At 48.3% G+C, this 27,125-nt stretch overlaps 3 protein-coding genes across 3 annotated transcripts in view; all 3 read right to left on the reverse strand.

Moving 5' to 3' along the window:
- slc8b1 (solute carrier family 8 member B1) overlaps positions 1–2,383 on the reverse strand; it is a 9,495-nt gene extending 7,112 nt beyond the window's left edge. The window contains exons 1-4 of the mRNA XM_084467566.1: positions 2,144–2,383; positions 1,554–1,706; positions 776–828; positions 378–435 (exon numbers count right to left, since the gene is read on the reverse strand). Of these exons, the coding sequence (XP_084323692.1) occupies positions 378–435; positions 776–828; positions 1,554–1,706; positions 2,144–2,167 (288 nt within the window). The 5' untranslated portion in view covers positions 2,168–2,383. The remainder of the gene's footprint in view (positions 1–377; positions 436–775; positions 829–1,553; positions 1,707–2,143) is intronic.
- A 322-nt stretch (positions 2,384–2,705) lies between these two features.
- LOC311342855 (acyl-CoA dehydrogenase family member 11) lies at positions 2,706–10,797 on the reverse strand. The gene is made up of 15 exons (XM_084467688.1): positions 10,772–10,797; positions 10,084–10,390; positions 9,709–9,932; positions 9,308–9,407; positions 9,034–9,151; positions 8,417–8,559; positions 7,610–7,762; positions 7,345–7,439; positions 6,815–6,914; positions 6,199–6,339; positions 5,495–5,587; positions 4,980–5,087; positions 4,343–4,514; positions 3,931–3,997; positions 2,706–3,168 (listed from the first exon to the last, which is right to left on the reverse strand). Exons 2-15 carry the CDS (start codon positions 10,369–10,371, stop codon positions 3,063–3,065), a joined length of 1,908 nt encoding a protein of 635 aa, XP_084323814.1. The 5' UTR covers positions 10,372–10,390; positions 10,772–10,797; the 3' UTR covers positions 2,706–3,062.
- Positions 10,798–10,988: 191 nt separating this feature from the next.
- On the reverse strand, positions 10,989–27,047 carry morc2 (MORC family CW-type zinc finger 2). Its single transcript, XM_084467548.1, has 28 exons — positions 26,885–27,047; positions 26,233–26,432; positions 25,540–25,593; positions 25,416–25,450; positions 25,011–25,079; positions 24,420–24,510; positions 23,530–23,638; positions 22,920–23,079; positions 22,268–22,379; positions 21,969–22,094; positions 21,500–21,579; positions 21,033–21,115; positions 20,812–20,897; positions 20,304–20,444; positions 19,787–19,941; positions 19,350–19,478; positions 17,996–18,101; positions 17,413–17,545; positions 17,147–17,233; positions 16,497–16,733; positions 15,695–15,928; positions 15,287–15,385; positions 14,884–14,941; positions 14,272–14,410; positions 13,721–13,888; positions 13,447–13,540; positions 12,335–12,523; positions 10,989–11,825 (listed from the first exon to the last, which is right to left on the reverse strand). Exons 2-28 carry the CDS (start codon positions 26,298–26,300, stop codon positions 11,757–11,759), a joined length of 3,111 nt encoding a protein of 1,036 aa, XP_084323674.1. The 5' UTR covers positions 26,301–26,432; positions 26,885–27,047; the 3' UTR covers positions 10,989–11,756.
- Between the last annotated feature and the right edge of the window lie 78 nt (positions 27,048–27,125).

Genomic DNA, 27,125 nt, shown 5'->3' on the forward strand with positions numbered 1-27,125 from the left:
CCTCTTACACACTTATTGTGTGTTGTACATCCTGGCACTTAAAAACAGTACATTGTGTAGCGTCTTATGCTAGCTATCTTTGGTGTATACGGGGAATGGGTTATCCTAGTGATTGTTAGTGCTTTGCACTTGGTTCTATGAACATCCTTACTGTACCGACAGCGATATATATTGTTGTTTCTCTTTCTTCTGACAAATGTACTTATTGTAAGTCTCTTTGGATAAAAGTCGATGTAAACCGGACACCTGCATGGCCTGTTAATTAAAACACAAGAATAGAATAAGTATACTGGACTCGGCGACCAGCAACACCACACACAGACTTCAGACCGTCTGAGCCGGTTCAGACCGCCCCACTGGGGCGTGGTAAAGGATACGGCCACGTTGTGGGTGAGGCGCAGCGTCGTGGAGATGGCCGACAGGTTAGGGCAAAAACTGGGGAGGAAACAGACACAGCAACAGATGGTGACAAGTTACCGTGTAGCTATGTGTGTGTGTGTGTGTGTGTGTGTGTGTGTGTGTGTGTGTGTGTGTGTGTGTGTGTGTGTGTGTGTGTGTGTGTGTGTGTGTGTGTGTGTGTGTGTGTGTGTGTGTGTGTGTGTGTGTGTGTAGCTGTGTGCGTGATGCTTCACTGGGCTGATCAGCCTCCTTCGACCCTGAGTGGAACCCAGTCAAGATGGCTTGGCTGTCATGGGGACAAGTTCATGTTAAGCGGTGCTTCACATTGACTGTGTGAGAGTGTGTGTGACGTGAAGAACATGATCTTCAAACTCACAACTTGGACGCGGTCAGACCAAGCACGACGAAGAGGGTCAGCAGCCAGATCATCTGAAGAAGGGGAGAATGAAAGGTTTATAAAACTAGGAATAGAAACGTCACTGAGTGTTACTCAACGTTGAGAGGGGAAACTGGTTCAGCTCATGTCACTTTATAGGCCATTTCTCTTTCACTTGGATATTTTTGCCTGGATTGATTTACATACTTTAAAAACACGTGAGGAAACTCAGAACTGAACACCATTTGATACAGTTGTTGATTCAGTTTGAAACGCGTCAATTCAATATGCTACAGCACTACACAGATATACTGACTGAGACTGAGACCCTCTATTGTTTTATATATATATATATATATATATATATATATATATATATATATATATATATATAACTGTACATACATATTTATATATATATATAATATATATATATATATTATATATATATTCTAGTTTTGTTTAAATTATTTTGTTCTTAATTGCACTGTACCTTGTTACTCTTATCTTCTTATAGGAGATAGGGATACAAAAATGTCATGGCCAGCTATGACTGCTTTGTCTGTTATGTTGTGCATTTGACAAATAAAATAACTTGAACTTGAACTTGAAGGAAAGCACGAGAAGTGGCAACATAGAAGCCAGTATATTCTGAACTGTAACGTGATATGCTTCTCCATTTAACGGCGTTTATCTCCGGTCAGCTTCTGAACCACCACACCGTGGGTCCGGACCCCCACTGACCAACATGTCCCGGGTGGGACCGACCCAGGCTTACACAGAGGGTGACGGTGAGCGGGCTGAGGTAGGGGGGCAGCAGGCAGAAGACCAGGCGCAGGTAGCTGAGGAAGCCGTCCACCATGCTGCAGTCCAGGGTGCTCTTCACGAAGGCGCAGCGGTCCGCGGTGCTCAGGTTCATGACCAGGTCACACTGGGGTTGATTGGTTCACACACACACACACGCGCGCACACACACACACACACACACACACACACACACACACACACACACACACACACACACACACACACACACACACACACACACACACACACACACACACACACACACACACACACAGGATTGTATGCAAAATAAACTGTATAGATAGTAAGGCTACTTTAGGGGTCAATTTCAATCATGATGGGAAAAAAGTAAACATCCCATACGACGTATAACATTAGTTTAGTAGCCGGTTAGCGAAGAAGAACCCCAAGGTTGTAGAACATGTTGCACAATGATCTGTCAGAGCGCGTAAACAAGTCGGTGCTGGTCTGCAAAACAAAGCAGACCAGCTCCGACCTGAACCAAGTCTAGACTGACCTGGACCCGGTCTACACACTGACCTGGTCCAGGTTTACACTGACCTGATCGCTGCTTCCTCTGAACATCGCGACTGGTATTTAAGAAAACCTCCAAACGAGCCGAGTCCACAAACGTCCGAAGACTTCAGGGCCAACAGAATCCAGAACAAGCGAACCCAGACGTCATTCTTCAACCTCCCCGGTCCGCCGTCCACAGCCGAACATCATGTCGAGAACACCGAGGGGACCGTGTTGAGATGAATGAAGATGTCAGCTGAACTGTCTGTGCTGGGGTAAAAAAAGTACACACAGTACACAACTCCACCCACTGTTCCTGAAACCCGACCCGTGAGTCCACCGCACTCACTGTAAGGCCCGCCCCCCACACACACACCGCTCACACACTGTAAACCGCCCCACCCCCTGCACAAATCCCTTGTTAAATATTTATCCATTTCTGAAAGCACGATTAACGGTTACACCAGGTAAGCCGAGTCAAAGTAGTATTTAACTTTATTTTATACACAAAACAAGTAACAAAAAAACACGAAGAGTATAATAATCTAAACAATTACGTTTCATTCAAAAATATGTTCAATACCTAAAACATGACATACATTATTCTACAGTTCACGTTCATTGGGTGATCTGCCCAGCAGGGGGCAGGCAGTTTGGCACCGGAAACCACAGCAGAGTGCTGCGCATTATTGGTTAAAGGTTATGTTAAAACACACATAATCACACGCACATGATTAGACCTAAAGTAGGGACTTGTATTTCCTCACGGCTGCCGGCCAGGCTTCTTGTTCCTGAGATTAAAGCTGAGTGTTACTAACAACAAGGCCGTGATGGGGGGGTCGGTTTGGTGAGGCTGGAAGGGTCTGGCCATGACGGACCAGTTCAGTGGGTCTGCTCCGTCAGTCCGCTCCGTCAGTCCCCTCTGTCAGTCTGCTCCGTCAGTCTCCTCCATCAGTCTGCTCCGTCAGTCCTTGTCGTACACCAGTGCTGCGTCACAGGCAGGGGTGCTGATGTCGTAATGGCCCCTCCTCTCACTTGTCACCACTGGGCACAAGTCCTGCTCACACCACCTGGTACACATGTTATATACACATTATATACACACACACACACCACCTGGTACACATTATAGATACACATACCACCTGGTACACATGTTATATACACATTATATACACACACACACACCACCTGGTACACATTATAGATACACATACCACCTGGTACACATGTTATATACACATTATATACACACACACACCACCTGGTAACCATGTTATATACACATTTTATACACACACACACACACCACCTGGTACACATTATAGATACACACACACCACCTGGTACACATGTTATATACACATTATATACACACACACACACACACACACACACACACACACACACACACACACACACACACACACACCACCTGGTACACATGTTATATACACATTATATACACACACACACCACCTGGTACACATTATAGATACACACACCACCTGGTACACATGTTATATACACATTATATACACACATGCACCACCTGGTACACATGTTATATACACATTATATACACACACAACACAACCTGGTAACATGTTATATACACACAACATCCGTCACAGAGCCGATAGTCTCAATGAATGCTGATAGGACGGGACTTTCTGTCACAGTGAAAATTCAGTCGAAGCATTAAAAAGGAATTGAAACTACAGAAAATATGTCTAAATTATCACACTAAGAAGACTAAAAATAAACATTATTGAAACTATACTTGATGCAAACGTTGTACTATGAATGTACAAAGTTCTCATTTCCTGTACCTGAGAGCAGCGTATGTGTCTGATGGCGACGCCCCCTCCCAGGAGGCGTGGTCTACCAGCAGCGCACCTGGAGCACGGGCAGAGGGTAGGGTTAACGAGGTGGAACCTCGTTAAGACAGGATTAAAGGGACCCTCGTTAGGCATAGGATTAAGGGGGCAGGGACCCTCGTTAAGACATAGGTTAGAGGGGCAGGGACCCTCATTAAGACATAGGAATAAAGGGGCAGGGACCCTCGTTAAGACATAGGTTAGAGGGGCAGGGACCCTCGTTAAGACATAGGATTAAAGGGGCAGGGACCCTCGTTAAGACATAGGATTAAAGGGGCAGGGACCCTCATAGAGGGGCAGACATAGAGGGGCAGGCACCAGTTAAACCAAAGCATCTTAACACAACATGTATGTGGGGGCTGACCCATGTAGATGCGGGCCAGGCTGTAGGCCAGGTCCCGCGCTGCCAGCTCCAGGTAGCTGGGGGGTCTAGAGGCTGCCTCCTCCACAAAGACCCCCAGGGCCGAGAGAGCGCCCCCTAGTGCCCTCACAGCCGGAGCCAGGGAGAGGAGGCCGGAGGCTGGCCTCAGCAGGGCCTGGGGGGCAGAGGAACACAAACACTGCTCATCCATCTCCACAACACATGGACGCACTCACAGACACACAATCCCATCACCACACACACACACACACAACACATGGACGCACACACAGACACACAATCCCATCACCACACACACACACACACACAACACATGGATACGCACACACTAAGACACAATCCCATCACCACACACACTAAGACACAATCCCATCACCACACACACACACACAACACATGGATACGCACACACTAAGACACAATCCCATCACCACACACACACAACACATGGATACGCACACTCTAAGACACAATCCCATCACCACACACACAACACATGGACGCACACAGTAGTCTTTGGTGCGTCCTAAAGCAGGACCTGCTGGGGTCAGGGAGACGCCACGTTCCCCCAGGACGGGCGTTAAGCGAGCGCTGGCCCCACCACGCGGCGGTCGCCTACCTGGGTCTGTGTGAAGTAGGCCTGCAGCACCAGCCCGGAGCTGCGCGCCACACAGCGCAGCACGTCCAGAGAGAGCACGTTCGTCGTCCCCTCCCAGATGCTCAGCACCTGAGGGGACAAGATGGACGCTGAGGGGACAAGATGGACGCTGAGGGGACAAGATGGACGCTTAGGGGACAAGATGGATGCTGAGGGGACAAGATGGACGCTGAGGGGACAAGATGGATGCTGAGGGGACAAGATGGACGCCGGCCTCTTCACCTCAAGGGGGAGACGGTTATGACAGCAGCAGACAACATCTAAACAATCAAACTTATATAGGAGAACTACAACGACATTTAGGGCCCCTGACATCGAGGTCCTAAAAGAACCGAACGGGGTACCACCAGGTTCCCCCCCGGGACCAGGCCCCTCACCTGGGACCAGGTTCCCTCCTGGGTCCACGTCTCTCACCTGGGACCAGGTCTCTCGCCTGGGACCAGGTTCCCTCACCTGGGACCAGGTCTCTCTCTCACCTGGGCGTCCCGCAGCAGTCCTGGGAGCCCGGTGTCCTCCATGTAGCCCTGCCCCCCGAAGCTCTCCAGACCCTCCGACACCACAGAGACCGCCTGCAGGCGACGGGGGGGACGGCATCGAGTCAGCTTCACCTAGCGGACATCTTGGATCCAAACAGCAGCAGGGTGGGGGAACTGAAGGCCCGATTCAAAACCCGGCTAGTGTTAGGATCCAAGATGGCCACGAGGGGAATAAGGCCCATGTAGCTCATACTGGATCCTTGCAATCCATCACACAGTTCATCAAAAAGGCATACGAACTGTTACTCCTCAATACCTACACTTGCAAACACAGACTGTTTATAGACCACTGTGTGTGTTCAGTCTGTTGTCTATGTGATTGTCCTACTGATGTCTGACGTGCTATGCTCCCGTTATGTGCTGTATATAAATGTGACGTGTGATGTGCCTTCTTCCTGTTATATGTTATATGTGCTGCAGAACAGGAACCTGCTGGAAATCAGCTTTATACTTGATTTAAATTGTAACTTTGTTACCTTTAATACTTTCCTGTATAATAATAATAATAATAAAAAAAGGCGACAGGTTCTGGACCTTTTGACCGCCACCCCCCACATGACCCTTTCATTTTCACTGTTCATCCCGTATGTGACCGATAAAGTCTGAGAAACTTGAAAGCCCACTTGAAGCGTAGCGCTGCTCACCTGCTTGGCGGAGTAGAGCTTCAGCACGGGGGTGAGCAAGCGGAGGAGGTGGCTCTCCAGCGGCGCGGCCAGGCCCGTCTCCTCCCGGCCCAGCAGACGACTCACCTCCATCAGCAGGAGGAAAGCCCCTCGCGCCTCCACCTATTCAATGAATGAATGTATTTGTATAGCCCTTAACCACAGGTACAGTCTCAAAGGGCTGAACAAGCCGTATATGTATGACACCCCCCTGACCATAGCCTCCCAGAGCGCAAGAAAAAAACTCGTGAGAAGGGTGGGGGTTCCATCCTTCCAGGGATGGTCAGGAGTGAAATGGGTGCCATTATTGACAGCCATACATACAGTACATACAGGTTAAACATTTTAAATCAGTGATGGGGTCCAATCAGTAAAGGGGACCAACACCGTCTCTCTCTGGAGTCGTCCTGGGGGCTGATATCGCTCAGCTCAAGTTAGTGGAACAAAGATTGAAGTTAAAACACGAAAAGTACCCTCAGGAAATAGAAACAGATTTATAGATATAGATATAAAGCTGTATGCAAGTAAACAAAAACAGAACTAAAAGCTGGGGGTGTTTGGACGACCCCATTGGACGGCGTTTAACTCCTCAGACTACCTCCATCCTCGCCAGGGTCTGCAGGTGGAGCGGGTGGTCCTGGAGCAGCCGTCCAAAGGCGGAGCGGCGGGTGGCGTAGTCCCTGGCCAGCTGCACCACCCTGGAACCACCAGCAGGGTCATGATGTACCGTAAGAAGACCACAAGCATACCATGTACCATATGTATGCGTATATACATAACCATAAGCACAGTGCAGTATCTCTGATCAGACATGCATAGCTGTAGTGTAAGTGTAAATGGTAAATGGACTGCATTTATACAGAGCTTTTGTAACCAGTGGCCACTCAAAGTGCTTTACTGCCTCACATTCACTCATCCATGCACACATTCATGCTACGCAGGACCCCAGGTCAGGTGACCACCACGCAGGACCCCAGGTCAGGTGACCACCACGCAGGACCCCAGGTCATGTGACCACCACACAGGACCCCAGGTCAGTCATGTGACCAGCCGCAGGACCCCATGTCATGTGACCGGCCGGATGGCTTCTTACAGGTAGAATGAGGGAAGCTAACGTGGCTACGCTACCGTCTCATGGCGGCGGCGGCTGCCACACTGTTGTGAATCCGGGTCACCGTTAGCATGTTAGCGATGGAAGCTACTCCTCGCCCCTCCTCTGCCAACTGGTCAAAGAGAAAAGCAGATCATAAAATAGTAAATATTACAATAAAGTGTTACAGGCCAAGGTCCACACTGTTTAAACTGCGTGTGACATGGTTATACGTGGAGAGACATTAAAGCTAGGCCCCTTTATTTTAAGTCGGGGTCGGGGGCGGGGGGCCGAGCGACCGACCCTGTGCGCCGGCAGGCCGTCCAGCAGCAGCTCGGCGGTGGGCATCTGGCGGGTCCCCAGTTTGTCCTTCAGCCTCTGGACCTCGATGCCCTCCAGCCGGCCCTGGGGGTCCCTGCGGACCTCGGCGTAGAACAGGGACAGACCCCGGCTGCCCTGGGGGCGGTGTGGGGGGGAGCAGGAGACGATGTTCAGAGATGTTTGGAATAGGCTCACAGACGTGTTTAATCGCTACACAATAGGAGGTATTTGGATCTTTCAACTTGGTCGAAAAGGGTGGACTACTTTTGGGGTGAATAGCATTCACTTAGCATTACTTTTGCATTAGTGTAGCATTTACTTTAGCCTTTCCTTAGCATTACTTAAGCATTACTATAGCATTTACTTTAGCATTACTTTAGCATTTTCTAAGCATTTCCTTAGCATTACTTTAGCATTTAATTTAGCATTTCCTTAGCATTACTTAAGCATTTACTTTAGCATCTCCTTAGCCTTACTTTAGCATTTTCTCAGCGTTCATTTGCATTATATCTTCTATCTCTTCCTTGACTGCTGCTGTGCTTAACACAATAAATTCCCCTCCGGAGGATTAATAAAGTTATCTAATCTAATCTAATACAAATATTGACTATAAATTGATAGCTTCTCTTTTCCAATGGCTGCAACAGTTCAGTTTGCTTAAATGCTGCCATCGGACTAAACAGAAGGATTCTATAAAAGAATCTGCCAAAATAAAGTGACTATTTCAAAAACAACCAGCAAAACAAACAAAGCTACACTCTGGGGTCTGCGGTGACGGAGGTGCAGTACCGGGGTGGTGGCTCCATCCCGGCCCACCACCCGGCCCAGGGTGAGGGTCATGTCTGCGTCCGTAGCGGAGGTGAACCACTTGAAGCCGTGGAGCCGGTAGGACCCGTCTGGCTGGGGCTCGGCCAGTGTCTCTGTACCGCTGGCTGGATGGACAGACATCAGTGGGAGAAATGGCATTCAAGATATAGTGGAGAATAAATCTAACATATCAATTACAGATGTTCTCTTCTTTTAAACCATCTCCAGTCTCATTGGGAGACTAGCCAGAAAGCTGCATTAATATAAATCCATGTAACGGAGAAGGACAACATGAAAAGGATAAAAACTATAATACAAAACTGTAAAACTGCATGCTGTTGACAATGGATAGTCAACAGTATGCATTCTTATTAGGGGGCGCTCTACGGAACCTGTTCAGTGTAACTTGTAACATTGTTCTGGTACTAGTAAATCAGAGTTAAAATGGATATCAACGTCTCGACCTGCGTTCCTGTGTCACTCTGTTACTAAAAATAACTTCAATATAATATTGAAGTTATAACTTCATCACTAGATATCATTCTTGTTTCTGTAGGTGTTTACGAGGCAGGATGGCCAGTGGAGCTCCGACTACTGACCCACGTCCGATCCCCCCCTCCGCTCGGTCATCCACTGGCCAGACGTCCAGAAGAGCTGGGGGTCGCGAGAGGTCAACCTCCTGTAGGCGGAGTCAACGGACGGCGGCACCCCTAGAGACTAGAGAGCGCCATGATTGGTTAACGAACAAATTACCTCACGATCCACTTGTACACAATATTCACTAATAACTAATTACACTTGTTTCCACAGATTAGTGAAACAAGAGTATGGAGCTTGAAAAGCAGAGAGAGATGAATCGATTAGTAACCAGACCTGGATGACCTTGGCCGCTCCGTCTGTCATGGCCAGAGGACAGGTGAACAGACCGGAGGAGGGCGAGTAGAGGTACAGCTTACTCATCTGGTGGACACGACTACAGACAGATAGGCCGACGGACAGGCAGACAGACAGATAAGCAGTCAGACAGGCAGACACACACACAGACAGAGAGAAGGAGAAACAGACAGAGAGACAGACATGGCCATGATAACTAGGATCTTAAATCTGGTGTCACCTCAGACTAGTTTCACACTGGAGCCGTTCATAAAGGGATGCAAATCTGAATTTAAATATCGGATGTACTTTCTTTATCCCGGATGGGAATCACAGCAGAACACACCGAGCAGTAATATAAAAGAGACGCAACATTTAAATAGGAGTTTGATTCCACTAACCTCCATTCACCACATGACCTCTCATAGCCGATGGCGACCAGCCCCTCCTGCGCAGACAGCTCTTTCATGCGCTTCCAGGCGGGAGAGGTCACGATGTCGTCCACCCTTCTACCCCAAGGGTCAAAGGTGACCAGCCTGGGCGGGTTGACCTCACACTCTCGACCCCAGCCGTCCACCTCACCTGAGATCTTCTCCCCAAACGCCTGCAGGTCTGAAAACACTGCCTGTTGGAGACACACCCTTCAGAACATCTAGCTTAAACCTTCTGGTTAGACATTACTTACTTACTATAGGAAGATTACTAATTTGTTTAATACACTATTCAAATAATGCTTTGCCTTCAGCAACGTCCTCCTCGACCTGTTTGATTCTTACTTCGTTTGGCAGGTGTCTCCTGAGATATCTCCCTAAAAGAGGGTCTTCTAAGAAGGGGTTCTTCAGCTGAGGTTGTTCCTGGAAGAACAGACCGGTCCTGGATCTGGAGAACAGCGGGGGGTCGTGGGGGTCCCGGGTGGGGGCATCTTCAGGGGGAGAGGTCCCTCGCTGGACGGCGCTAACCCCTCTGACCTGCAGGGCGGGTCTGCAGGTTGCCTGACCCCGGAGGAGGACCCTCAGGCAGGCTTCACTCGTGTTGCGGTTAAGACGCATCGACCCGGCGGGCATGTTGGTCACAACTAATCAACTAGTGACAACAAGGACAAGACGAGGTTAGAGAACCTTCAGATGGTTAACCAATGCCTCTTCAAAACGGTCTTGGAGGGTGATCGTGGGATAGTCTCCCATTAAAACTACGGTGCGTTTCAAATAGTTGTGTTCGGTGAGAAATATAAAATATTATCCATGCAACTTTTTGGTGAATCGACAGCTGCGTGTAAAAAAGTTGGCCCTTTAACGTTCTCATTCGTGTCTGCGTTAATATAGTGACGTCAACTACTTAACGACATACACTACGACGTCCTTCAAATATATTCCGTTCAGTTGACATGCGACCATCTGAATCAAATACAAAACAAAACAATAAAAAAAAAAATTACTGTAACGCAACGAAACGACCAAGTCTTACCGTCTCCCTTTCCTCTGAGGTCCGCTTCGTACCTTCAAAGTAAGAGTACCTCCTACTCCACAAGTCATGCATCTGAGAGAGGTGTCAAAGGTCACCACAGGGCCGCAGGGGTAGTGGAGCCTGGGCCCCCACCAATTCATCAATAATGTTGAGTTGCATTTGGGACATAATAACTTTTCTAAAGAATCATTTCCATGTTTAGAAAGGACAGGCTCGGTGTGGGTGATGAACCAGGTTTATTATTCCATGTAAAGAGTTTTCAAAAAGACTGAAAACACATGCAGCGCTTAATAAAACATTTTTCATGACTTTAAAAATCTGACTCAGAGAAGAACTCGGGCACTGAAAGGATGAGCAAACAGAAGAGTTCCTCCAGGGGGGAACCTGGAGACAAGAGACACACTGATAAAACCCAGTACAGGTCTGGTGCTCCAGGCCCCTGGGGGCCACAACAGGAGGAGGACTTTAAAGGAAAAACCTAGTTAGTTAGTGTTTCATTACAGACTGAATCCTCTTTATATATTTATATATATTTATATATATATATATATTGGCAAGTCAGATGATCCTTGATTGGTAGAAGATCAAACCGATATTGTGATTAATGGTGAAACCCCAAGAAAGCCAAGCCTCTGAACACAAGACAACTCTCCGGAACCAACGAGCAGGAGCGAACGACTCAAACGTTAACAAACATACGTGGATATAAAAGTACGAGAACACAAACCCCTGTTACCATGGAGACGTCAACTCGCCACAGGACCGTCACAAACCCCGCCCACAACGTAAAGTCAAATAAAAAGAACCATGGAGGCTGAAAACATAAAGAGCCGACGGAGAGCGGAGAGCGAAATAAAAGGAGCGTCGATGCAGTCGTTGGTATGGCCGGCCCCATCTCTGACGAGGGCCCCGGGCCCCTCTCTGGTAGGCTGAGGGCCCGCTGGAGAACCAAAGCTAGAGGCTAGTCTTTAGGCAGCGGTTTGCCTCAGTCTCCCTTGGTGAGCAGGTCCTCTATATAGGCGTCCAGCTCATCGTCTGTGTTGATGTCGATGTCCTGGAGGAGGTGGAAGAATAAGTTAAGGAGCAGTTAACGTTTTAGTCCCACGTTTTAGTTAGAGGTACTGCTTCTACTAGGTCAAATGGCATACTTTTTACAGGGAGAATGGTTCGGCTCTCAAAGAAGGGATTCTTTGTATTTTACAGTACATCTATTCTATTAATGTAGCATTGAATTTAAGTATTGTAGTATTCTATTAATGAGTATTGCTAAAACACATCATTCATTCACACATACAGATCATTATGATTTAGAAATGATGAAGAAATCGTTTTAAATGATTTTCGTTTATTATTAATTTGTTTGATTGTCATCTACCAAAAAACGTTTTGTTTGTCATTCTCCCAGCAGCCACTTGGGGATCCTCCCCTCTCACAGCCAGCTCCTTCCCCCTCACATCCACTCCCCCCTCAGGCTCCTCCCCCCTCATGTTCGTAGGCTCCTCCCCCCTCATGTCCGTATGTACGTACGCCCCCCCCCCCCTCCCCTCAGAGCCCAGACTTTACCTCTTGCACTTTCTGCAGCAGAGAGACGATGTTGGTCCTCAGCTTCTGCAGCTTCTCGTCCGCCTCCTTGAGTTTGATCTCGGCGTTACTGCTCTTCTCCTCCACGGCCTTGGCCTTGGCGTCCGCTCGGCTCTGGTACGAGTTACACAGCGACTGGAGACCCAGCTCGTACTGCTGGAAATACTCCTTCTGCAACCAGAGGAGAGGGTCAGGAGGGCCGGGACACCAGAGTACGGAGAGAGATGAGGACACTGCTGTGTTCATCCCAGGGGCACCGTGGTAGCAGTAGTGGTAGAATATTAGTAGAAGAAGTAGAATACTAGTAGTAGTAGTAGTAGTAGTAGTATAGAAGTATAGTAGTGTGAAGAATGTTGGTGTTTTTTAGTGTCTCTCTGTGTCCACAATTCTTAGTGTGGGGACAGACCAGTGCTTCTCCAACTGATACGAGGTGTTATTTCCAACAATCCTCCATTTGTTATGTCCCAACAAGGTCGAATCAACCAGGCCCATATACCTTATCAAGGGAGACACTGCACCTGTTCTTTTGTTATTCACGTTTTCTTTCCTATAATACTCGCGCCAAACCTTTGGTTCGGTTGGGAAGAGGGATCGACAGCCAAGAAGCACATTGGGAGACTGCTCCTCACCACCTACACTAAGACTATTCCACCTAAGTCTGTACCTGTGCTGGATTACATCCTCGAATAAACCATCTATTCGACCCTCTGAACCAACCTGTCAAGTTGCCTTGATTTCCACTTCAAGAATTACTACTACGATGAAAAAATACACAACACAATGCAGAGTCTATACGAACAGTTTAGAAATAAGTTGAAATCTAACAAGTGGTAATGGTAGTAACAGAAGTAGTAATAGTAGCAGTAGAAGTGTGGTAGTGGTAGTAACAGTATGAGTAGTAGAAGTAGTACACAAATGGATACAACATTTAAATAAGAGTAAATAATACAAAAAATAAATACTAATTCACAATTTGACTATCAGTCAGTAAATATACTAGTTCTACTGCAGGACTACAGTCAGGATGTTTGGGGGACGTCCTGAGATCAGAGCCTGGCCCGAGCAACATGACGGCCGCTGGGGGCTGAGCTCACCAGAGGGAACGCCACCAGCTCCTCCGCCGTCATGCCGTTCACATCGTCCTTCGGGATTCGGAAATCAGGAGGGAAGAAGTAACGCAACATCGTCCTGGAGAGAGGAAGAAAGAGAGAGAGAGACAGTAAGAGACAGAGAGAGACAGAGACAGAGACCGAGAGAGAGAGAGAGAGAGAGACCAACGGAACCAAAACACCCATCATCATTTGGACCGTCCCTCCACTTCCTCTCTGAACCGCAGCCCAGCGTTGCCATGACGCCCTGGATGCTGACCTCATCATGGAGACCATGCTGCCGGTGACCTCGCGGCTGGTGCCCGGCTGGGTGGTGTCGGGCTCCATGCGGGCGGGGCCCTTCTCCGCCTCCTGCTGGGTGTCGGGCGTCTGGGAGACGGGCGACGGCGGCCGCATTAACCGCACGTCCTCCCCCCCCTTAAACACCCTGCACACACACAGATAGGTACAGAAACACACGTATACACACACACACACACACACACACACACACACACACAAACAGGTAAACACACACACACACACACACACACACACACACACACACACACACACACAATTATTAGGACGCAGTCTCTATATTCATGAAGACATGAAAACGATACTATGAAAAAGGGTGACAGGATGACATCCAGTTTACGTTGAACGATGATTTCTGTCCTGTTTGTCTAATTTATGGGGCACATCATGACCTCTAGTGGCCTGGACGGCTATTGGAGCGTATTTAATCGTCTGTGTTCTTGAGTGGTTCTTTAAAACTCTGTGGGTGTGTCTCTGAGGGCCAGACCAGGAACAGGAGCAGGGTCTCACCAGCGGTCTTTGGGCGTGGATCTCGGGACGTAGTCGAACTTGACCTTCCAGCGGACGCTCTTCTTGTTTACCTCCACTGCCACCACCTTCCCCGTGAACCACTCCATGTTCACCCGCACCTCCACCGGCATGCCCTTGTCTTCAGGGACATAGAGCATCAGTCTCTGCTCTAAAGAACATGGACCATTCATCAGTCTGTTCTTAAGAACCTGAACCGTTCATCAGTCTCTGCTTTTAGGAACCTGAACCGTTCATTAGTCTGGTCTTAAGAACCTGGTCTCCTTAGTAAGAACCGTTCATCAGTCTGTTTTTAAGAACCTGGTCTCCTTAGTAAGAAATCTATCAGTCTGTCCTTACAAACCTGAACTGTTCATCAGTCTCTGCTATTATTAACGCTCTGCTGTTTACTAATATGTTTACTAATATAAAAGAGCTGCATAATCTCTCCTTCCACAGATAACGTGGTTGATGCTGGACAACTGGACAAGTTATGTATTTTCTACCAAATTGGAAAATCCCGTTTCCTCTTATGTTTCCTGCAGCACTCAGCATATCAGAAACAACAGTGGGCCGGTTCCCCTTCAACAGTTCACCCATCTTCCTGCTGCTCACCTTTCTGAGGGTTTTTACTCTCCCCATCCGAGTCCCGCTCCGCGGCCTTCTCCGCTACCTGCAGGAACACAGGAAGGCTTCAGAAACCACCAGAAGAACAGAGTCATCTTCACCAGCAAACACGGAGCAGAGGGGGAGGAAGACTAGACCGACGGACAGGCAGATGACCCTAGTCACATGACTAGGGTCATCCCTGGAAGAAGAAGGGCATACGGAGGTCATGAGGAGGGGAGGAAAGAGGAAGTGGACTCCATGACATGCAGGAGAAGGAGAGAAGGGGAGCAGTGTGGGGGGACAGCCACAGTTAGACCTAGCAGGAGGGAGAACCAGAGGAACGGTGAAGCTCATCAGTCTGTCTACAGAGGTCAGGAGAACCTGCTGGGGGGGGGGGGGGGGGGTCTACCTGTGCCGGCTCTGTTCTGGGGGCGGGGGCAGTGGAGGGGGCGTTGCGGCCAATGGGAGTGGTCGCTCCCTTCTTCTCAGATGGAGCGGTGGTGGGGACCTGCAACGTCAACAGAGGGGCTTCTCAATCCAGTGGGTCATTGGACGGAAACCTGAGGCCTTAACAGGATATACTAGAGAACTACAACTAGGACTACAAATAGAACTACAACTACAACTAGGACTACAACAGAAACACTGATTGGATCTCATTTAAATATGTTGACTGATGCCTCTCACTGCTAGATATGACCCTGAACCAAAATGAAGCATTGTGGGTAAAAGGTCAGGTGTCGGAGCATGTGCAGAAGGTTCAGAGGAAACACCTCGTATCTCTGAGTCCTTCCATTCTAGATATGAGGAGTCATACCTCGGCCGCTTTGCTGCGTTTGGGAGGCAGGAGCTTCTCCACCACCTTCCCTCGGTGGGCCAGCGCCGTGGCCATCTTTGACTTCTTGGTCTGAGGTGGTTCCTCTTCGCTCTCCTCCTCACTGTCTGCCTCCTCTTCCTCCTCCTCCTCACTGTCCTCCTCACTGTCCTCCTGCACGATAATTCTCTTGCGTTGGTTGGCTGCTGGTTTGGTGGCTGGAGCTTTGGCTGGCGTCTGAGGAGGAAGTGACACGCAGATATTTACATCATCAACTTTGGACTCGAGATTCACCCCTCCCCACTGTGATAGCCAGTATGGGGGGGGGATGTCTCACTCCTCCAATACTGGTGTGTGGCACCCAGCCACACACCAGATGTGGAGGAGTGAGACCCCTTGCTTTGTAAAAGCACTTTGTAAAAAAACAATAAATTAACGCAATGAATTATTACTACTGACACCAAACAATTATTTAGCCGTCCTAATTCACTGCATTCTGAATGCAAGACTCGTGGTCCGAGGCTGCTGGGTATCTGCCTGAACAGGGTTCCCTGTACAGACCTTCTACTTACTGGTGGGGTCTCCTGGTCAGACCAGGACTTACTGGTGTGGTCTCCGGGTCAGATCAGGACTTACTGGTCTGGTCTGCTGGGCAGACCAGAACTTACTGGTGTGGTCTCCGTGTCAGATCAGGACTTACTGGTGGGGTCTCCGGGTCAGATCAGGACTTACTGGTGGGGACTCCGGGTCAGACCAGGACTTACTGGAGGGTCTCCTGGACCAGGACTTACTGGTGGGCACTTACTCGTGTGCTGCGTGCGGGCGGGGCTGCTTTGGCTTTGGAGGCGGGCGTGGCCGGCCGGCCAGGGGCTCGGCCCTTGGGCTGTTCGGGCTTGGGGGCCGGTGGTGGCGTGGGGGCCGGGGTCCGGGCGGCACGGGACGGGGCCGCACGGGTCGGGGGGACGCTGGGGGCGTTCTTGAGGTGGGACGGGAGGGGGGGCGAGCGCGGCCTCGTGGTGGACCTCTCCGAGGACCGGGTGGCCTGGGGGGGTGGGGAGAGAGGGTCCTCAGTACAGAACCAACGACAGAGAGCATCCCCAGGGGGAGCAGCTGAAACAGACCCATGAGCTAAACAATGCAAAAGCCAAATAATGAATTTGATCCCCTTAGCTCTACCATGCAGTGGTCTTTATTGTTGTTATACAACAAGCTTAGCTCAGGCTTAGCTCAGGTGGTAGAGCGGGTTGACTTTTAACAGGAAGGTTGCTAGTTTGATCCCCGGCTCCTCCTAGCTGAGTGTCTTCCACCCTGATAGCTCCTGACAAGCTGGCTGTCGCCCTGCGTGGTTGACTCCACCGTCGATGTGTAATAATAGGATAAGAGCGTTGGCTAAATGCCCTAAATGTAAATGTATTATGCGGTAACACGGTGACAGAGCCCAGAGAAGTGGCGTACCTGAGGGGAGCCCTCCGAGCTGGGCCTCATGCTGACCTCCAGGGGCAGCCTCTTCACGTCCGCTGACGACTTGATGGTGCTGGTTTTCTGGGGGATGAGAGACGACTCGTTAACCGGTTCCTCACATTTGAGATCAAATCTAACTTCATTTATAGAGGGTGTTTTATGCAAAACAGCACACACACACACACACACACACACACACACACACAGACAGACAGGTAACATGGAGAGAGAGAGTGAGAGAGACTGGGGGTTTTCCACACCTGCAGTGCTTCTAGTTTGTCCTGCTGTGCTCGGATCTTCTCTGTGAGTTCTTTCTGCTTGTCTTCTGCGCTCTGCTTGTCCTTTTTCAGAACCCCACAGGGCAGGTTCTGTTTCTGTTCCGGAGCGTCACACCTGCAACCGGAGGAAGAACAAAAGAAATACAAAAATATTCATTATTGGCAGGAATATAAAGTTGAGTCAAGGCTTATGATCCAGTACCAGGGTCTGAATTATCTAGTCCAGTGATGATCCTAAAATAGTAGTCTGGAACAGTGGTTCTCCAGCCTCAGTGTGGCGAGTGGCGTCTCTTGTGACCAGCACTACCACTGAACACTTAACAAATACTAGGCTTGAATGGTTCCTACGGCTCTTCACTAGGGTTTAACTAGCTTTGTATGCTGGCTAGATATCTAGCTAGCTGTGTGATGTGACTGGTGGTGTGTGTGTGATGGTTGATGTGTGTGATGGTTGATGTGACTGGTGGTGTGTGTGATGGTTGATGTGACTGGTGGTGTGTGTGATGGTTGATGTGACTGGTGGTGTGTGTGATGGTTGATGTGACTGGTGGTGTGTGATGGCTACCTGTCCTGGCTGCTGTCGGGGTTCATCAGACACATCCAGCTGTCAGGGTAGCGTTTGTCCACCGCGTCCATCTGGAAGGGCAGCGTCCTCCACTTCAAGCACTTATCTGGAGGGACACAAGAGGAGCCAAACCTCAGATGAACATTCATCACCTCATCTCAAGTTTAAAGAGAGCAGAAATAGCCACGAGTAGTGTCAATCTAAATGGTCTCACACAGAGGCAGCGAGTCAAAACAGAAAAGCCCTGATAAGCCCTGATGGCTAATGGATGGCTCTGCCATATCTAACTAATTACACTCAAATAATTAAACACTTAAATATAACCTACAGAACCTTTAAACATATTATATTATCTTGACCTGAGCAATTTGATCAGTGTTTCATACAGTCTGTTAATAGTGTAGAGTTGATCTCCTACCACACTGTACAGTGAGTGTGTGTGTGGTTTACAGTGTAGAGGGGGGGGTCCTACCACACTGTACAGTGAGTGTGTGTGTGGTTTACAGTGTAGAGGTGGGGTCGTACTACACCGTACAGTGATTGTATGTGTGGTGTATAGGGGGTGTCCTACCACACTGTACAGTGAGTGTGTGTGGTTTACAGTGTAGAGTTGATCTCCTACCACACTGTACAGTGAGTGTGTGTGGTTTACAGTGTAGAGTTGATCTCCTACCACACAGTGTACAGTGAGAGTGTGTTGTTTACAGTGTAGAAGGGGGGTCATACCACACTTACAGTGAGTGTGTGTGTAGTTTACAGTGTAGATTTGATCTCCTACCAGTGTACAGTGAGTGTGTGTTGTTTACAGTGTAGAAGGGGGGTCATACCACACTGTACAGTGAGTGTGTGTGGTTTACAGTGTAGAGTTGATCTCCTACCACAGTGTACATTGAGTGTGTGTGTGGTTTACAGTGTAGAGTTGATCTCCTACCACAGTGTACATTGAGTGTGTGTGTGGTTTACAGTGTAGAGTTGATCTCCTACCACAGTGTACATTGAGTGTGTGTGTGGTTTACAGTGTAGAGTTGATCTCCTACCACAGTGTACATTGAGTGTGTGTGTGGTTTACAGTGTAGAGTTGATCTCCTACCACAGTGTACATTGAGTGTGTGTGTGGTTTACAGTGTAGAGTTGATCTCCTACCACAGTGTACATTGAGTGTGTGTGTGGTTTACAGTGTAGAGTTGATCTCCTACCACAGTGTACATTGAGTGTGTGTGTGGTTTACAGTGTAGAGTTGATCTCCTACCACAGTGTACAGTGAGTGTGTGTAGTTTACAGTGTAGAGGGGGTGTCCTACCACACTGGATGGTGAGTTTGTGTCTGGTTTACAGTGAAGGTGTGGATCTCCTACCACACTGGATGGTGAGTGGTATCTCCATGGCCCTGCGTCTCTTGTATCTCTGCTCGGGGGAGGGCGGTGAAGACCAGTTGGCCGAGAGGTAACCAAACTCATCCCAGAACTTCACGATGCCCTTCTGAGCTGTAAGAATACGACACACACACACACACACACACACACACACACACACACACACACACACACACACACACACACACACACACACACACACACACACACACACACACACAATTACTACCTCACATCACCTCCCTCCACCAGCGGACTTCCTAAGACGCATGACGCAGAAATGGAGTGTGATGATGTCACTGCTTGAGAAAACCACCCAGCCCCGGCAGTGTCTGTGCGAGAGAGAGCGAGAGACTTTGTGTGTGTGAGTCTTTGTGGGTGAGTAGAGCAGTAAACCGGGGACCATAACCAGGGCTGACCGATGTTGCTGTCCTTCCAGTACTGGGCGAGGTGCTCCCCCATGGACTTCAGGAGGTGTCGGTACTCCTTGGCATCGGCAAAGTCCTGCTTGTTGTGCGTGGGCTCCAACACCAGGTAGGGAACATCTACCACCCCCACCACGCCTCCACAGGCCCTGAAAACACACACACACACACACACACACACACACACACACACACACACACACACACACACACACACACACACACACACACACACACACACACACACACACACACACACACACACACACACATTAATAACCCTGAGCAAAGGGTACTGTACATGTTGGGCTGTGTTCTGATACAAGAGTGGACTGCTTCATATGCATGTTTTGAAAGAAACACGGTCTGCAACATTAACTCAGTTTCTACTAAATCAACGACAGCAATTCTGCCTCTCAATTACATTAACTTTCACATTTAAGGCATTTAGCAGGCGCTTTTATCCAAAGCTAGAGGTTAGAGGTCGGGGATTGGGGGTCACACCACTCACATGCCGCCCTCCAGCTGCGGGCCGGTCTTCTCGTACATCTTGATGAGCCGGGAGCAGTTGTAGACGAACATGCCGTCCAGGTCACGGTGCTCGATGTTCACCCCGAAGATGAAGCTCAGCTCCTTGGGCTCCTTCAGCGCTCTGCAGGCGGAGGGGCCGTTAACCGGGCTGGACCATGTGGTCCACTCAACTAAAGCTTTATCGCTCATGGCCGTGGTTACTGACTGCTATTCATCTCTCTCACAAGACAACAAAAGCCCAAATGAAGCAATATATTATTAAATATAATAAAAATGGTCAGCATCATATAATTATTATATAAATAAAAATGATATATAATAAAATGGTCAGCTAATATATATATATATATATATATATATATATATATATATTTTTTTTTTTAAATACATTGAATCCATGTGTGAAAGAAAAATCTAATAACTATTATTTTGAAGGCTTAATGATGAGGACTTCCTCCTTCTTAGATGAAGAGGAGTCATGAGCTCACTTCTGCTTGGTCTCCTGCATCTTCTTCTTCATGTCTGCGTCCCTCCGCATCATCATGGCTGCATCCTGGGCTTTCCTCAGGACCGCCTGTAGGAAGAGAGAAGGTGATTCTTACTTCAATGTCTGTCCTGTACTTTCTACTGTGACATACCAAGCGTCCAGCCTTGGGTAAATAAGGAACCATCTCATCTTAATAAATGACACTAACGAAAAACTGATTACCCGGGATTCTTTTGACAGGTCGTCTCCGGACTTGGCCTCCAAAGCCAAGCGCTTACTCTCTGCCTCGCGGGCCTTCTCCTCCGCTGAGAGAACACACAAACAACCTCCTGTCAGACCAAGAGGGAGAGAGAGGCGAGACAGAGAGACAGAGCAGAGAGAGGCGAGACAGAGGGCAGAGACAGAGACACAGAGAGAGAGGACAGAGACAGAGCAGAGAGCGAGCCAGCGAGAGAGAGAGAGGAGAGAGTGGCGAGATAGAGCAAAAGAGGGGGAGAGAGGGAGAGGGGAGAGAGCAGAGAGGAGAGAAAGCAGAGACAGAGGAGAGAGGAGAGAGCGCAGAGAGAGCAGAGAGAGAGCCGAGAGAGTGCAGACAGAGACAGAAGAGGCGGAGAGAGGAGCCGGGGTGGGGCTCACTCAAGGCCATGACATGTTGCTGTGTGGTTGGTCAGAGTCTGGCTGTGACTCACCGATCTTTGCGAGATGCTCCGCCTTCTTCACCTCCTGCTCCGCCCGAGTCTTGAAGCGTGTCGACGAATACTTGTAGGACCTGTTAGTGGAACAAGTGGCAGACCCGTCGTAGACGTGCCGTTGACATGTTATTGAGAAGAAGTTTTATTTATCCAGAGATCTAACAGGTTATGGTTGTGCCAACAGGAAATCAGATATCAAGTATTTCCTAGACTGACCAACAAATTCTTGATTTCTAAAGTTAAAAGTGGGTTCTAAACTGCAGGTTCTAAATAATGACAAATCTGAAGATAAAATACATCAATTTTTACAAGACATTTAAATAAAACAATCAAATCAGTCTATTTCGTTTGTAAAGCCTCAATGACACTTTGTCTCAAAGGGCTTCAGGCCACATACCAGCCCTCACAGGACGACCCCAGCCCCCCACAGAGACCACCGGAGTCAGCCTGCTAACATTGGGCATACCGGGGCTTGTACAGGCAGCAGGAGAGCCTCTTGGTCCGGACCTTGTGTCCTTGGATGAAGATCCTCATGCGGGGGTCGATGTACAGGACCGCCGCGTACGCTCGGAACGACCGCTTCTCCGGCTTCCTGTCGGGGGAGGAAGGAGCCGTTAGTTAAGGTGTGGCGGGAGAGGGGGCGTGGTCAGGGTCCGCTGCAAGAGGGGAGACGGCCGGGGCGGGAGAAAGGGGCGTGGTCAGCATCCCCCTGCAGCGACGCAGGTTTTGCTCTTAAAGAGGAGGAGGAGCGAGGGCAACACTTACACGCCTTCCACAGATGTCCCGGCCATCAGGATGTCCTGGTGGTCCGTCTCCACATCCAGCTCTGGCTCACGGCTGTCCATCAGCTTCAGGTTGTAGATGATCACCAGAGTACCTGTTGACAGAGAGTCACATGTTAGGTCACTTCATGTTAGTCAACCTTAATCCGTGAACCTTTGACCTCCAAAGGGCAAGCAGCACCCCTAAAGCTCAAGGAACAACCTTCCCAGGGATCATAAGGAGTTCCATGGATGATAAATGGCTGACATAACAGTGAAGATTGAAACACTAAAGGTTAAGTAAGAGTTAGCGGTTAGAAAATAAGTAATGACCTTAAACGAAATGCCGAATAGTGGCCACTAACCAGTGGCCACTCAAAGCGCTTTACAATATTGCCTAATATTCACCCATTCACGGCGGTGTCAGCCATGCAAGGTGACAGCCAGCTCGTCGGGAGCAGTTAGGGTGAGGTGTCTCACTCAGGGACATCTCGACACTGGAGCCAGGGATCGAACAAGCAACCTTCCGGTTATCAGTCAACCCACTCTACCTCCTGAACCACGTGCCGCCCTGGAGCTAGTCTGTTTATCTGTGACTCAAGGGGGGCTCCGTGGTAAACATCAGGTCCGCACTACAGAGAGGTCTCCGTCCTCACCACTGCTGCTGTCGATCTTGGCGAACTGCTCCATGAGCTGCTGCTGGTTCTTGAAGGGGGAGTACTTGTAGATGAGCTCCGTCTCGATGGCGTACTTCTCGGGGTCGGAGGTCAGGGGCTGCTTGGTGGTCAGGTCCCAGGTGGGCAGCGGGACGATGACCTGAGGACAGAGGGCTGGACGTCACCGCTGTTGTAGTGTTGCCTCTGGCTCTAAATAATCCATTAGTCTCACTTTGTCGTAACCTTTCTCCAGAGTTCCCTGCCCCCTTATATGGTTACGGTGGCCGATCAGTGTGTCAGCCCAATACCTTTAGACAACAACACTGGAGGAAGTCTAATGAAGAATGTGTGCTCATGGAATATGTTCCACTATTAAACGTAATACCAACATGCACCTATTTGGGTTTCCTTTATCTTCATTTTCTCTACTGGATGTTATTAACTCAAGAATAAATACTTGTATAAAAAGCACAAACTTAAAAGATTATAAAAATTAAGACCCATTTCTCAAGCCAGGACCAACTTTTGATGTGGGACACGGAGAGCAACAGAAAAACACCTCCTGAGCCTTAAGTGCAGCAGGCCATTAAACCGTGACCCCGACCCTGACCTCATCTAGCCCCTCCTCCTCGTGGAAGGTCCTGGACAGGAAGAGGCAGGTCAGCGTGTTCTCCTTCTTCGTGAACAAGATGAAGTCCTTCCCTATCCGCATGGAGCCACTGAGGAGACAAACAGGGCATGGTGAGGGTCTCTGAAAATATAAAAGACATTATAAACAGGACACATACACCATAAACAGTGCATAAACCATATATACATCATGAACAAGAAATAAATCATAAACAGTGTATAAAGACACTATAGGAGCCAAGGTAGGGTGAATCTGAGGAATTGCTCCACAAGATCCGTCTGTGAAAACTGAAGAAGTGCTTTACGTTCCAATAGTGGATGAACCTCAACTACCAACACAGAATGAGTCCTTCAACATGAGGGACATTACGCAAGATGATCGTAAACCAAGCGACCTCAGGTCAAATATCGGAAGCAGAACCACCAGGGCACACAGCTCTGATACTGGAGGGAAGTCTACTGCTTCTTCTACGTCTGTCTAAAACAGAGACTGACCTGACTTGACAGAATTGATTAAAGGACGAACATGAACTAGAAGGAAGGAGGAAAGGCTCAAGAAAAGGAAGGAGCAGCTTGGATGAGGGTACTGCAGCACACACGGCTAAATTGTGTTACGACTTCGGAGCATCCCAAGTGGAAAACATTCCATAACAACGCATTCAGATGTAAAGAACTCTCATTTGGAAAAAGGAAAATCAAACCTTCAAGTCTATATAAAAGACACATATATCATCAACAGTGTATAAAGACACATACACATCATAAACAGTGGATAAAGACACATATACATCATAAACAGTGGATAAAGACACATATAAAGTGTGTATACTGTAAATCATTCAGTGTAAGTATAAATATGAGCAGACTTACGATTTGAGTCCATTTCCGTACTGGCCGATCTGGCTGGACTCGGACGAGCGTTTACTGGACTTTCCAAACTGAATCACGTGGGTGGCCTCGTCTGACAGGGAGAGCAGGATGACAGTTACGATACACTTCATCACAGTACCACTCTAAATGCATAGAAGAAATATAGAAACAATATGTAGGATAACATACAGCCAACCGGTCATTATTGTGACATAAACCCAGGGTTAATGTCACAATAATGACCGGTACTTGTACTTGGAATCGGTGCAATAAACTACTACAATATATCGTCTTTAACTCCACCCCCTTGCGTCCTGGTCTGGAGAAGCCCAGAAGCCACCTAGATGGCGGGTATCACAGACTTGTTACAGCCCTCATTTCATTGTTTCCCTATAAATACACAGACTGTTCATGAGACATCTAAATTGACAGGGTTTGATGTCTGCGTTTAAAGGTTAGATTGGTGTCAGGCTGATAGCTTACATTTGTTATATCGTTTTTACATTCATTTCACGTAGAAAAATAAAAAGCAGAACCAGACTACATCAAGTCCAGTATGAAATGGGGGGGGGGGGGGGGGGTTTGACTCACTGGGGTCCATTCCGGTGCCATCGTCTAGAAAACACAGCATGTAGCCCCCCCGTAGCTCTGGTCTGTTTTCTGTTGGCCCAAAAGGAAGTAAAGCTTTGTGTTAGAGCGACACCCACACTCACACTCGCACCCACACACAGTGTAGAAGTGTTTCCTGTGTGGAATTTAGAAAGATCTTTGATATGTGATCTCTAATGTTCATACTACCACTAATTCAATAAAATTCATACATAAACCAGATTCCTCAGGATAGTCCTCTTAAATGTTATGTTGCAGCATTTTACACATCTACCCCACTTTTGGTTGAACACTGATTGTTCTCAGCCTCACTTGCAAGTCAGTGTGGATAAATGTGTCTGCTAAATACATCCTCTGTTAGAGTAACTCATGCATTCTGATGCGTACCCGTGTAGATGTCTATCCGGGTAGCGTTTGCATCTCTGTGAAAACAAAGACAAACAACAATGAGGGCGGGTCTTAATGTGGCATTAGAGCACGTGGCAGCAATACATGACCCGTGTGTCTGTACCTGGAGTTGTCAACGAGTTCAGCCAACGCACCAAACAAGAACTCGTGCGTCGTCCTGAAACACGAGGAAACGTTATCTCTCAGGAGCACAGCCCAGTTAACACTCTCTCAAGAACCCCTCACAGCTCAAAGAGATACACCACTACATCAAGTGTGTGTGTGTGTGTGTGTGTGTGTGTGTGTGTGTGTGTGTGTGTGTGTGTGTGTGTGTGTGTGTTGGCTGAAATGATTTTGTTTACTGAACATTACTTCAAATTAATATATAGTCCATACATGTTGATGTTTTGCTACACAACTTTTACTTTGCACTCGATAGAAGTATGTTTGACTGTGAAGAGCAGTGAAAAATATGGTTATTTTAAACATGTATGCAAATGTGAAACTTTTTAATACTTTGGATTTGTTACTGAATCATATGTTGAGAATATATAACACAATAACAGAGACATAAACAAAACCATACTCTGAGTCACTGATTGTTTGCAGTTGAGCGACAACTCATTCTGTGTGTGGTTCAGTAAAAATACATGTCATTTATGTATACAAAACATAAACACAACATTTAAGTGGATGTAAGTTAACTAAAATGTTACGTTTTCGCTGCAACCTACACGAAGGATTTGGAAGAGACTGCATTGACATGTCATCACTAACTAGTGACCAGCCTGTTGTGCCTCTTCATTAACATACTCACGAGTTTGTGTGCAGGTATTCAAAGGTGAGCTGAGCCCTGTTCAGGCTGCTGTAGCTGTGGTAGGCCATCGCCCCCACAGGGTCCGGTCCTGGGCTCCCACAGGAGTCCGGTCCTGGGCTCCCACAGGGGTCAGAGTCCTGGGTCTCAGCGGTCTACTGGTCACTTCCTCCCCCGCGAAGCCCTACTCGCCAGCCCTCATCCTTCAGATACACAAGTTAAGTTTATCAACACACTGTCATCCAATGCATTGTTGCATATTCTAGATGTTGAATAAAAGCCTAAACTACACCCAAGATAGATTCCCTTCACTTAAACACAACTTTAACTCAATATTTCTAGCAGTGTGTGCAGCTTTTAAAGTGTCACGTTGGACCCCAGTTTGGTGAACACCACCAGCACCACCACCATGTCGCGGTGCTGCTGGTGGTGTGTCCCCAGGTCTGAGGACACAATCTGCAGGGCTGGTGGGTGTCGGATGATGCACCAACACCACAACATTGTTTATAGCATCAATGTTTATGCCCCTATACTCCTTATGCACCCCTATGCAGCCAGCAGCTCCACATAGGGCCAGTGCACCGCTAGCTAGCAAGCAGGCTACACACTGCTACATGCTACATGCTACCTGCGCCATTCCAGGGGTTTCACTAACTTTGCGAATCGTGTGAAGGAGTCCGACTTGTGTGCGAGTTTTTTCTAGGAGAAATTAAAGCACAGTTGCGTCCGTTTCGAATCCGAAAAACATGCGTCGTTGACAACAGGCCGTCGAAAAGCAGCCGTCGCTCGATACTTTCGTCCGCACTCCCAGCAGCAGCGACCTGGGCATGCGCAGAGCGGAGCCCCTCCGCAGGGAGTTTTACCATCCGCCTCCTCTGGATCCACGTGGTTACTGG

Source organism: Micromesistius poutassou (assembly GCF_964030765.1).
Source record: "Micromesistius poutassou genome assembly, chromosome: 5".
Lineage (NCBI taxonomy): Eukaryota > Metazoa > Chordata > Actinopteri > Gadiformes > Gadidae > Micromesistius > Micromesistius poutassou.